The sequence below is a fragment of the Tamandua tetradactyla genome, chromosome 6, assembly GCF_023851605.1.
Source record: "Tamandua tetradactyla isolate mTamTet1 chromosome 6, mTamTet1.pri, whole genome shotgun sequence".
NCBI classification, from domain to species: domain Eukaryota; kingdom Metazoa; phylum Chordata; class Mammalia; order Pilosa; family Myrmecophagidae; genus Tamandua; species Tamandua tetradactyla.
Window position 1 is genome coordinate 18745845 of NC_135332.1, and position 10513 is coordinate 18756357.

General features: G+C 48.5%; 1 protein-coding gene across 3 annotated transcripts; it reads right to left on the reverse strand.

The window, feature by feature from the left end:
* Positions 1–1266: 1266 nt before the first annotated feature.
* UBB (ubiquitin B) lies at positions 1267–9389 on the reverse strand. 3 transcript variants are annotated; one of them, XM_077163968.1, is made up of 2 exons: positions 8995–9389; positions 1267–2110 (listed from the first exon to the last, which is right to left on the reverse strand). In XM_077163968.1, the coding sequence occupies exon 2, from the start codon at positions 2102–2104 to the stop codon at positions 1415–1417; it is 690 nt and encodes a 229-aa protein (XP_077020083.1). In that variant the 5' UTR covers positions 2105–2110; positions 8995–9389; the 3' UTR covers positions 1267–1414. The 3 variants fall into 3 exon arrangements, with proteins under 3 accessions (XP_077020083.1, XP_077020084.1, XP_077020085.1); XM_077163969.1 differs by lacking the exon at positions 8995–9389 and adding an exon at positions 8721–8851; XM_077163970.1 differs by lacking the exon at positions 8995–9389 and adding an exon at positions 8665–8796.
* Between the last annotated feature and the right edge of the window lie 1124 nt (positions 9390–10513).

Below are 10513 nucleotides of genomic sequence, written 5' to 3' on the forward strand. Positions count from 1 at the left end.
TTGAGTTAAATACTCCTTTAACATTTTATGCTCATTTAATTAGGTGGATTTCTAAGACAATTTTAAGAAGCTGTTACTAAATGAGTTCCTAAAAACATCTATTTTCAGAAAACCCTGGAATATCAACATATTTCTAAATACCATGGTGGGTTTCATACACATAATCAAGCACCTCTTGGGTGACTCCTGTACCCTAGATCACTCTCCCTAGAGATTAAGTGGCCAGTGACTTAAATCGACCTTTTTTAACAGCAAATTTTGAGGTCACACTCATTTCCCCAACCAGAAAAGCTACCACACAACAGGTATAGCATAAATGTGAAGAAACTTGGAAGGCTTCCTCCAACCTTATGTGCATTTCCCAGTTGTCTCTAGTGAACGTTTTAAATTTTTAAGGGAAACTGAGGAGGGAAAGGGAACTTCCGTAACGGCTGGTTAAGAATCAAGGGTACATCTTGTCCAAATACTATTTCTCCCTCAAATGTTTCCTATTTGCCTTACAAATCTACCATCTACATTTACACTGGTGTGACAGCATGAGACTGCCTGTTAGGATTAAAAAGGAATGTTTTTGCAAAACCTGAAATTCAGTAGACTCTTCACCGTTGCAGACTTGACTTTTCCTTTACAAAGTGTTCACGAAGTACACTTTATGCAACTAACTCAAGTGCCACCTGGCTAGTCAGCAAGCTGTCTTAAATCAGGATACTCTTATAACTGAGTCCTTAGAGGCGTTCTCTCCAGTCTTTTCAACTTGGTGACCAGGGTTCCCTTTGCTTCTTGGCTACAGCAGAGAGACTGGATTAGGGTTCTATTTTACTACCTGGACTCAAAACACTTGACTGTAATGCAGCGGAGAAATAAAACCACAGACTGGAATCAACAAATAATTGCAAGCCTTGAGAAAAGTACACATTAGATGTACTCACCTAAGTTTCATTATTTCTTCCTAGAAGTTTTGATTTCTTAATCAGTTTACACACTGCTTCAGGTATCTAGACAGGTAGATTGTTCACTTCCCCTTAATGTAAAAAATACATTTCCAATTTTTAATTTACTTCTGAAATGACTCACAATTAAGCCACAGAACCCCAACTTCTAATTGATATGGCAGCAACGTCCCTAACACCTCGTGTACGCTCCAAGTGTTTAATCAAAGTGATATAAATGTGATCTTATTACTGATCACAAAGTTAAATTCCTTGAATACTACTTTTAACCAGCCAAGATACCCACATCACTAGAGAATTTCACAACAGACACCAATTATGCTACCATGCAACAAAACCTTTATTAACATTTTGAACAGGTTCAGCTATTACTGAAACTGGTAATTTCTAAACTTAAATTGGGGCAAATGGCTATAGTGCAGAGTAATGCCATCATTGGGCCAATGATATGAAAGACTGAAGAATTAACAGCCACCCCTGAGGCGCAGGACCAGGTGGAGAGTGGACTCCTTCTGGATGTTGTAATCAGAAAGAGTGCGGCCATCTTCCAGCTGCTTGCCAGCGAAGATGAGCCTCTGCTGGTCAGGAGGGATGCCCTCCTTATCCTGGATCTTGGCCTTCACGTTCTCGATGGTGTCACTGGGCTCCACTTCCAGGGTGATGGTCTTGCCGGTCAGGGTTTTCACGAAGATCTGCATACCCCCTCTGAGGCGCAGGACCAGGTGCAGAGTGGACTCCTTCTGGATGTTGTAATCAGAAAGAGTGCGGCCATCTTCCAGCTGCTTGCCAGCGAAGATGAGCCTCTGCTGGTCAGGAGGGATGCCCTCCTTATCCTGGATCTTGGCCTTCACGTTCTCGATGGTGTCACTGGGCTCCACTTCCAGGGTGATGGTCTTGCCAGTCAGGGTCTTCACGAAGATCTGCATACCCCCTCTGAGGCGCAGGACCAGGTGCAGAGTGGACTCCTTCTGGATGTTGTAATCAGAAAGAGTGCGGCCATCTTCCAGCTGCTTGCCAGCGAAGATGAGCCTCTGCTGGTCAGGAGGGATACCTTCCTTATCCTGGATCTTGGCCTTCACGTTCTCGATGGTGTCACTGGGCTCCACTTCGAGAGTGATGGTCTTGCCAGTCAGGGTCTTCACAAAGATCTGCATCTTGACCTAAAATTTAAAAATGAAGCATTTGAGTACAGTGTCAGTGTTGTGTGAAACCAGAAGTAAAGCTCTGCAAGAACTTCCAGGAACCTTACGCAAAACACCAGATGAAACCAGGACCAAGGCCACCTCTGAAAGTCTGAGGCCTGAACAAAAGGTTAATATTAGTTTTCACAGACAGGATGACATGTTAAAGACAAGGCACTTAATATGGTAACTGGTGGTGTTGGAAGGAAACGACTGGCTGGTTTAAATTGGGAAGCGTGCAAAGCTGGGCTTACAGAAGTGGATGAGCAGTTAGGGGAGGAGTTTCTTTACAGGAATTTGTCTCATCTTGCCTGTGTGCAGTTTTACCCTTTCTCAGGGCAAGCATCCTGTTTATGTGTAGTTCTGCTGCTTGGAGGAATTTGGGGAAGTTTTAAAGAAAAGATAGTTTAAATGTGCAAGGAGGGTGAGGGGTCTGCCTGCCACATTTTCCCCCTCTGATGCTTATCCCAACTTAGGAGTTATAGTATCACTCTGAATTTCTGGCCGTGACTGTGTAAGTCACAGTATCTTCAATGAATTTGATGAGGGCTCTGACTACACAGGGACCCAAGGTGATTAGGATTAATAGAATGGTTAGAGAACCGTCTAGTGACTGGATCCAGGAAGTCCAGGGTTTTAGTTCCCAATCCCACCTGGTTTTTACTTCTTTTTTCCTGGTTTCAGATTCACTCCCTGAGTTCTCAGACTTCTGCAGCAACTATACTGGACTAGTTTTTAAAATAACACTCTTCTCCTAGGAAGATGCATGTTTCTACCTCCTCTATAGTAAGCAAATATAAAACCCTTCCATTTTGAAAGGCATTTATTTTAGTCTTGGGAAACTAAGACACCTGCTACTCACTCCAGATCTTCATTTGGTTCTTGGGAGAGCTTGCAATAAAACCTTACAGAGAAGCTTAATCCTGCTCTCCTATTCCTACTCCTGTGGCATGCCAGCTTCAATCAAGATCGAAGTGAACATGGCTCTCGTCTGCCTCTTATGTTCTCCTTGGTCTGGGTTTCAGGGCTTGTTTACATTCTGTTTCAGTATAGACAGATATTGGGGTGCAACTTCCTACCCAGTGGGCTTCTAAACACTTATACATGGAGCTTTCACATAGATAAAATATCCCAGGGAAACTGCACTGGGGGTGGGGGTGGGGAGTGTCTGGTTTCTGGCACACAGGTACCCAGGAATGGTTCCGAGAGACTCACTCTTTGAGGAAAGGTTTCCCTGGAGACAGGTTAGATTATTCCCTGGAATTACTAAGCAAACACCTTGGGAAACTGGGTCGTTAAGTACGGTTTGATTTTCGGCTAGTGGCTGCATGCGGCTTTGGGTGGGTTGATAAGGAAAACTGTTTTTCACAAGAGGAAAGCAGAGCTGACACATGCTGAGTTGCCGGCTGGTGCTATGGAGAAGTGCATAGGTTGCATTGAGCATGTGTGCTATCTGATGTGTGGGATTTATGGACTAAGATGGGTGAGTCCATGAGGTTTGTTCGCCAATACTTAGGCCCTTGTGCTAATAATGCTGTAGGTTGTTTAACTTCTCTGACCTGTTGGTCCCTGGTCTGGTCCTGAACTCCTGCCCCATCAACTCATGCCTGCATGTGTACAGTACTGCAGGCTTCCTCCAAACTTAAGGGTGCCTCTCCAAAATGTGTGCCCTATGCCTCCCCAGTACAGTTTAGCTTTGGAGAAAGTGTAGCAGGTTGCAGGCATATATAGGTTTAGGCAGAAAAATATCTTGACCTACCCATTTCTTTTTAACAGTTATTACAGGCTGGGAGATTACCGCTGCTGACTAACTTTAGAACAGTAAGCAGACAACATACAGATACATCCCACCAGGCACAGTTATATTAAGACAATTAGAATTCTTTCTAGCAGGTTCTATTCTTTGGGAGCTACTACTCCTAGCCTGATACAGAACGGCAGTGTGAGAAGTCCACTCAGAAGCAGAAACCAACAATTAATGTAACAGTATGGAAATTGTCAGAAATCCCAGGGGGATCAGAACCCTGGCTAGCAAGAACAGGAAGGCTTAAAGCACAACACAGGAGCATCTATAGGGGGTAGGAAAGGAAAACTCTTCACAGCTTCTTAAAGCTCCGGCCATGTGTAGATTAGCTTCTGGGGCAGACTAGCAGGGCGTGGAGGTCTCCTCAAGCTTTGGGTGGGTGTTGGCTAGCTACTTTTGGTGAAGTACAGAGCAGGGTAACCATGGTCATTCAGGCCTCAGTCGCAGGTTGGTCAGCTGATCTCTGCTGCGACGGAGACCAGTGTAGTGGCTTCCAAAGGATGTGCATTGGCTGTTCAGGATCAGGTATACTCCCAGGGGCTGCCTGCGGTGGCCCCCGACCGGAGTGGTTAATACATGATCTCCACAACTAACAGCTGTTGGGGTTGCTAAAACACGGTAAGGGCCTCTCTACTGAGACTGGAAGAAGCTTTTTTCCCAGTCTTTAATCCACAGTAAACCCCCATGTTCAAATTCATGTATGGGGGGGGGGGGTAGATGCTAAAAGGCTCAAGTACTGCTCCCAATGCTTTTCCCTTCAACTCACTTAGAACCTGTCCCAGCTGAACAAAGTGTCAGACTAGGCTTAAATTCCCAATTTCTCTGAGGTTTCCCAGCAAGATGCTGGTAAGGGGTGGCAGCCTTCCATATGCTAGTTCAAAGGGTGAGAAATCTATTTTTTTTATTGGGAAAGATCTAATTCTCAACAGAGCTATAAAAAGCGCCTACACGCAGATCAGTTTTGTTTCCTGGCAGATTTTTTTTTCATTCCCTTTAACATTAGATTCATCCATTCCACCTTTCTGCTACTTTGAGGCTGGTAGGCAGCGTGCAGCTTCCAAGTTATTTGCAAGGCTTCTGTTAGCTTTTGGAGGATTTTGTAGCTACGAAAGTGGGGCTGTCAGAGCTGATGATAAGCGGCATTCCATACCAAGGAATGATGTCTTTAAGAACACGCGCTACCTCCTCAATAGTTTCTGAACAGGCAGGGTATGCTTCTACCCAACCTGAGAAGGTGCAGACAAACCCAGGAAGTAATGATATCCTTGGGCCTGTGGCAGCTCTGTGAACTCTGCCTGTAGATCTTCGAATAGAGTTAGACCTGCTAGTTGATTTAAACCGTTCTAATCTAGCATTGTGCTGCTTGGCCAGTGTGGTTAGAAGTAGGATCTTTCGTGGGTCATCTGTTTTTAAAGTCTCCTCCTTTGGGGCCAAAAGTAATTTGGGCACGTGGTTTCCTGAAAAGGATGCGCCCTAGTAGGAGCAGTGGGCGTTCAGGCATGTACAAAAACTCATACGACACAGAGTGACCCCCAATACTGCACTCCCTGATTTTCAGGAACAGCTTTTTCTGCCCCACACCAGTGGCACCCACTATGTCTATTGCCTGGTGAGAGACTGGGTGAGCACCCTCCAGGGTCTGGGTTATTACTGAGTGTTCAGTGCCAGCATCCACCATGAAGCCCATTGTTTGCCCCCCAATTTTACTTTAACCATGGGTTCCAGGGGGCCTAAAAATCTGGAACCTGGTCTGCCCTAATCAGAGTTCACTGACAGCCACAGTGATGGTGGTGGGATTCGGATGGGGTCTGGGGCCAGTGTCTCATCTCCCCCTGCCTGCCAACGAAGTGGTCTTACTGGGACACTTGTTTTTCCAATGCCCCTCCTTCCTGCAATAAGCACACTGGTTCTGTCCCAAGGATGTCTGGGCTTGCTGAGTTGTTCTTTACAAGGGCCTGCAGTCCCACTTCTCAAAAGCAGCAGCAATTATCTGAGCTTTTTCTCTTAATTCTTATTCCTTTTCTTTTGGTTTCTATTTGGTACCGATTGACGAATGCCCTCGTGGCCACTTGTATCAGCTAGCTTGTGTTCATGCCTGCAAACCCTTCTAGTTTCTGCAGCTTACGCCCAATACAGGGGCTGCTTGTCCCATGAAGGCTGTTTTTTAGCAGGGGTCCCAGGACCAAATGGTGTTTATTGGTGGAAAACCTTTATTAATTGCTCAAAAAACTCAGTCTGAGGCTCAGGAGCAGGGCCTCAAGAAACCATTGAAGGGGCTGCAACCCTTTGTGTTTGGATCCCATCTCAGATCAGTCCCCAGGAAATTTCGGCCAGCTTTCAAATGCCCTAAGGGGCACTTGATTCCACGTGCTCCCAGGCTGCTATCATGGGATGACATTCCTCATTATTAAGGAAAAGTTACAAGTAGCTGGCTGCAGACAGGCCAGGTGGTCTGGTGAGTCTGGACAATGGACTGGAACAGATCAACCACTGCCTGGGCCCTTTCAATGTAGGATGGCATATGGTTCTATCCAATTTAGCAGGCTGGTAGAAGTAAAGGGAATATATACAAAATTCTCTCTCCCTTCCTGAAAGTCCCCCTGAGCATCAACATAGAAAGGTCCTCATGCTTCTCTTAGAGGCATTAAAAGCATGTCCATAAGCAGAGCAGTTGTACCCAGCTAGGGCTGCAACTGCCACAGCTTGGGTTGTTCAAGGACAGCCAGGCTTGCCAGGACTTCACGTAATGTTTCTAGGCAGTTGGGGGGATTGGGCTTGCTGTGGACAAGCTCAGCAGGGCTGCAGGTGTTGGTAATGCAAAATAGGGTAGGGGGTTTTCCTCTTCTTCTTGTGTACTGGATAGAATCGGAACCTTGGGCTGACTTTTTTAGTTTCTTGTGAGACTCTTCCACCACTGGAGCAAGAAGCACCCGGCACTACCCATTTAAGCAAGTCTTTATCCACCCCCGCTTCTTAGTGACTTCTAGCCATATGGCAATGTAGGGCAACTCGCATGGGTGTTCAAGCATCCCTGCCACTACACTATGAACTACCTTCACCCTTTCTAACTCAAAAGTTCCTTCAGATGGCCAAAGGGTTCCATTCTAACTAACATAGCTTTCTAAGTTGCCTGGGGGTCAATATGACTCCCCAGTCATCACTAAAAGTCTTAGGGTTGGACATCATGCATTGTATGCTGTTATACTGGCATCTCCTCACAGATTGGCAGTGCCAAAAATTAGGGACAGGGCTTACAAGACAAACAACAAAGGGTTTTTTAAAGACCGTCTCTCACTTGTTCAGCCTGGTCACTCCCTTGGTGGGGACGTTTGATACCTCTTGGCTTTGGTGGTCCAGTATAAATCCCTGGCCGGCCCCCCTTTCAGTGGTGCCCACCCTAAGCCATGATGAGGATCACCACAAACTCGCAGAATCTGAACTCACTCGCAGCCTGGTGCACAGCTCCTATGTGCCAGGACTTCCTTTCACTCACACAATCACATGCTCATACTTCAACACCCCTCCCAAAACCGAATCTGAATATTTCCATTTTCCCTGGTCCTCCAGACGGAGATCGCCACTCAGAGAGTCTTGACAGGTAATCAGGCTCCCCTTGCCTTTTACAAGTGGACTGATATGTAACGCACTTGTGCTTACCAGACAAACAGTGTTCCCAGAAACCTGGTTCCCGAAACTGTTCTGGATCCGTTGCCACTCAGGCGGTGACGGCTGCCCCGCCCCGGGAGTCCAGGATTGTGAAAGAGGAGGAAGGTCCCCGGTGCCAGCACTGGATTGCAGTAGCTCTCTAGTCTGGGCACCGCCACCGCCATGGGCAAGGCAGGTAAGAATATCACCGGACTCTCGATCCCCAACAAGACCCCAGAAATGTTGCATGAAACCAGGACCAAAGCTCTACAAGAACTTTCAGGAAGGTTACGCAAAACACGGGATGAAACCAGGACAGAGACTCTGAAGTTTCTGGAAGCAAACTCGATTAGCCTGTCTCTACAGGGCTCAGCCGAGTCACCTCTGAAACTCTGAGCCCCAAACAAAAGATTAACAGTTTTTATAGACAGGATGACACATGAAAGACAAGGTGCGCTTAATGGTTAACTGGTGGTGTTGGAAAGAAACGATCAGCTGGTTTAAATCAGGAAGGGCGCGACGCTGGGTTTACAGAAGCAGATGAGCGGTTAGGGGAGGAGTTTCTTTACAGATATTTGTCTTATCTTGCCTATGTGCAGTTTTACCCGTTTTCCCGGCAAGCATCCTGTTTACGTGCAGGAATTTGGGCAATTTTTAAAGAGAAGTTAGCTTAAATGTGCAAGCACGGGTGAGGGGCCCTCCTGCTTGCTACATCAGGACCTCTCTTACTTTTCCATCTCACCAATTCTTAAAAACTCCAATAGTTAACTTCATCCTTCCCAAATGCGTCTCTTATGAACTTTATCCAGTTTTTGGTGGACTAGCCTTAATTTAACCACTCAATACCAAACGATAAAACCGGTTTCAACTCAATGACGGCCTGGGTCCCCAATATACTCTCTCAGGTTACCATCCAGAAGCCCCCCGCCCGCCACCCCGGCCAACTGCTTCGGACACTTGGTTAAGGCTCCCCCCCCCCCCACCTCCTTTCCACTCTCCTCACCACCAACTACAACAAAGAAAGCTCCCCCATTTCCCAGAATCTTTAAACATGAAATTCTCGTTTAGGCGGAGGAGGAGAGACCTGTTCCCCGCTTTGGGGTTCGGAATTCAAGTCTTCCCGAAGCCGCGCCTGGGTACCTATCTTCCGTCTGCCCGCCTCTGACACAGCCACGATAGAGTCTCCATCGGTTAGATCCGTTGGCGTTTCTGGGAGCGCGCGGCAGCCGGCCCAGCTCCCCCCACGTCAATAAGGTCCCTCTTCCGGAGAGGCCGCGCCGCGTCACGCGCCGTCCCCTCCCCCACCCCTGCGGAAGCCCGCTCGGGCCCACGAAGCCGCCGAGACGATGCCGCCTTCTCCTCTCTCGAGCCCACTCCCTGAGATTCCCCGCGCTCGTACACTGAGAGTCAATACCTGTTTACGAAGAAAGATATCCCACGAAAGCGGTCAAGTCACCACAACGCTTCGGCAAATCCGCTGCGCTGCGCCAGTCGCCTCTGAACGCTTCGACAAGGCGTGGCTGAAATTTATGCAACGTCTGTTGCGTTACTCTTCACCGCCTACGTAGTCGCTGTCTCCATGCGCCGCTCAAAGTAGTTCGCGCGGCCCCACCTTCCGCAACCCAGTTGGGATCGTCACTGGAGCCCCAAATTCCTCCGAATCGGTAAAAAGGATCCTAACAAATGATCTTCCTCATTCCCCTGGGTGATCTTTCCTCCTCTTTAGAAAAATGTCGGAAAATTGTCAGGCGGATGAATTTGAGACGCAGCGACGCTCCTCGAAAGCTCTGGAAACTTCCTTGCGGCGTCGGCGCTGATTGGTGAGGCGCGCGAAGGGGAGGCCGGCGGTGAATGGCGGGGCCCGCGGCGGCTCGTTGATTACTGGATTTCCCGGATGGGGTGGGTCTGCCGGCATTGCTAGGTAACCGAGCGCGCATGCGCAGTAGAGGGGTTCCGTCGGGAGTTAGGGGGTCTCATAGGTGGACCCTAAAACGCGGGTTATTTGGCTCCCGCCTCAACACCCGGGTCTTCCTATCGGGCGTTTTCGGGCCTTCGGAGAGGGAGGAGCCGGCGCCGTGGCGCGTTTCCCGGGGCAGGCTGCTCCAACCCGGGCTTGGAGGCGCCCGGGAGTCTTGGGAGGAGCGTCCCTCGTCGGCGCGTTTCTGGTTTTGCTCGTGGTCGTGGCGGGACTGTGAGGCCTCAGTCGCGCTTCTTCGCGGCTGCCATGCTTTTAGTCACTGGCCCGGAAGAAGGCCGGGAGTCTGGACGTGAGCAGCCGGCTCCGGCCCCAGGTGACGCGCTGGCTCTTCAGCACGGGCCCCGGCCGCAGCCGCACGTCCGCCCGCCCCCTCGGCTGCGCTCCCACCGCTGGTGGGAAGAGGAGAACTGCGGATTAGGGAACCCAAAGCCCGCTCCCAGAGACGGGAATTCACCACAGAAACGTAGCATTTCTCCCATTCACGAACCTGTTGTTTAGGCGACACGAAAGTGGGGTTAGCTAGCAGGGGGCAAGCGGTGGGTCAGCGGGTCCCTTCGTGGGGATCGCGAGGAACCGGAGTGAAGCCGGGGCTCGGGGCGCTGGGGCAGACCCCTGGGGTGGGACTGTGAATCCCAACCTTCAAATCTCCCAGAGGCTCACACAATTAAACCAACCCCCTTGGAAAAGGTCCCTAGTCGTTTCATTAGATCTCAGCATTTCTGCGATAAACAGAAAGTATGTCGATAAATATGCAGTGTAGACAGATGTATGATGAGCTGATTCCTAGACAGCTTTAAATTAAAACTCTATTGAGTTGGCAGATTGAGATACAGTTTTCTTTAATATAGTTTTGGAAGTGAAACGGCAGGGAGGTCATTTATAAAATATTTATTTTACGAAATATGTATTCGTATTTTTGTCAGCCTAACAACGAGTCTAAATTTGTTTGGCCGGC

Excerpts from the sequence above, each read along its gene's own strand:
- UBB (XM_077163968.1), bottom strand. The coding sequence starts at position 2,104 with ATGCAGATCTTTGTGAAGACCCTGACTGGCAAGACCATCACTCTCGAA.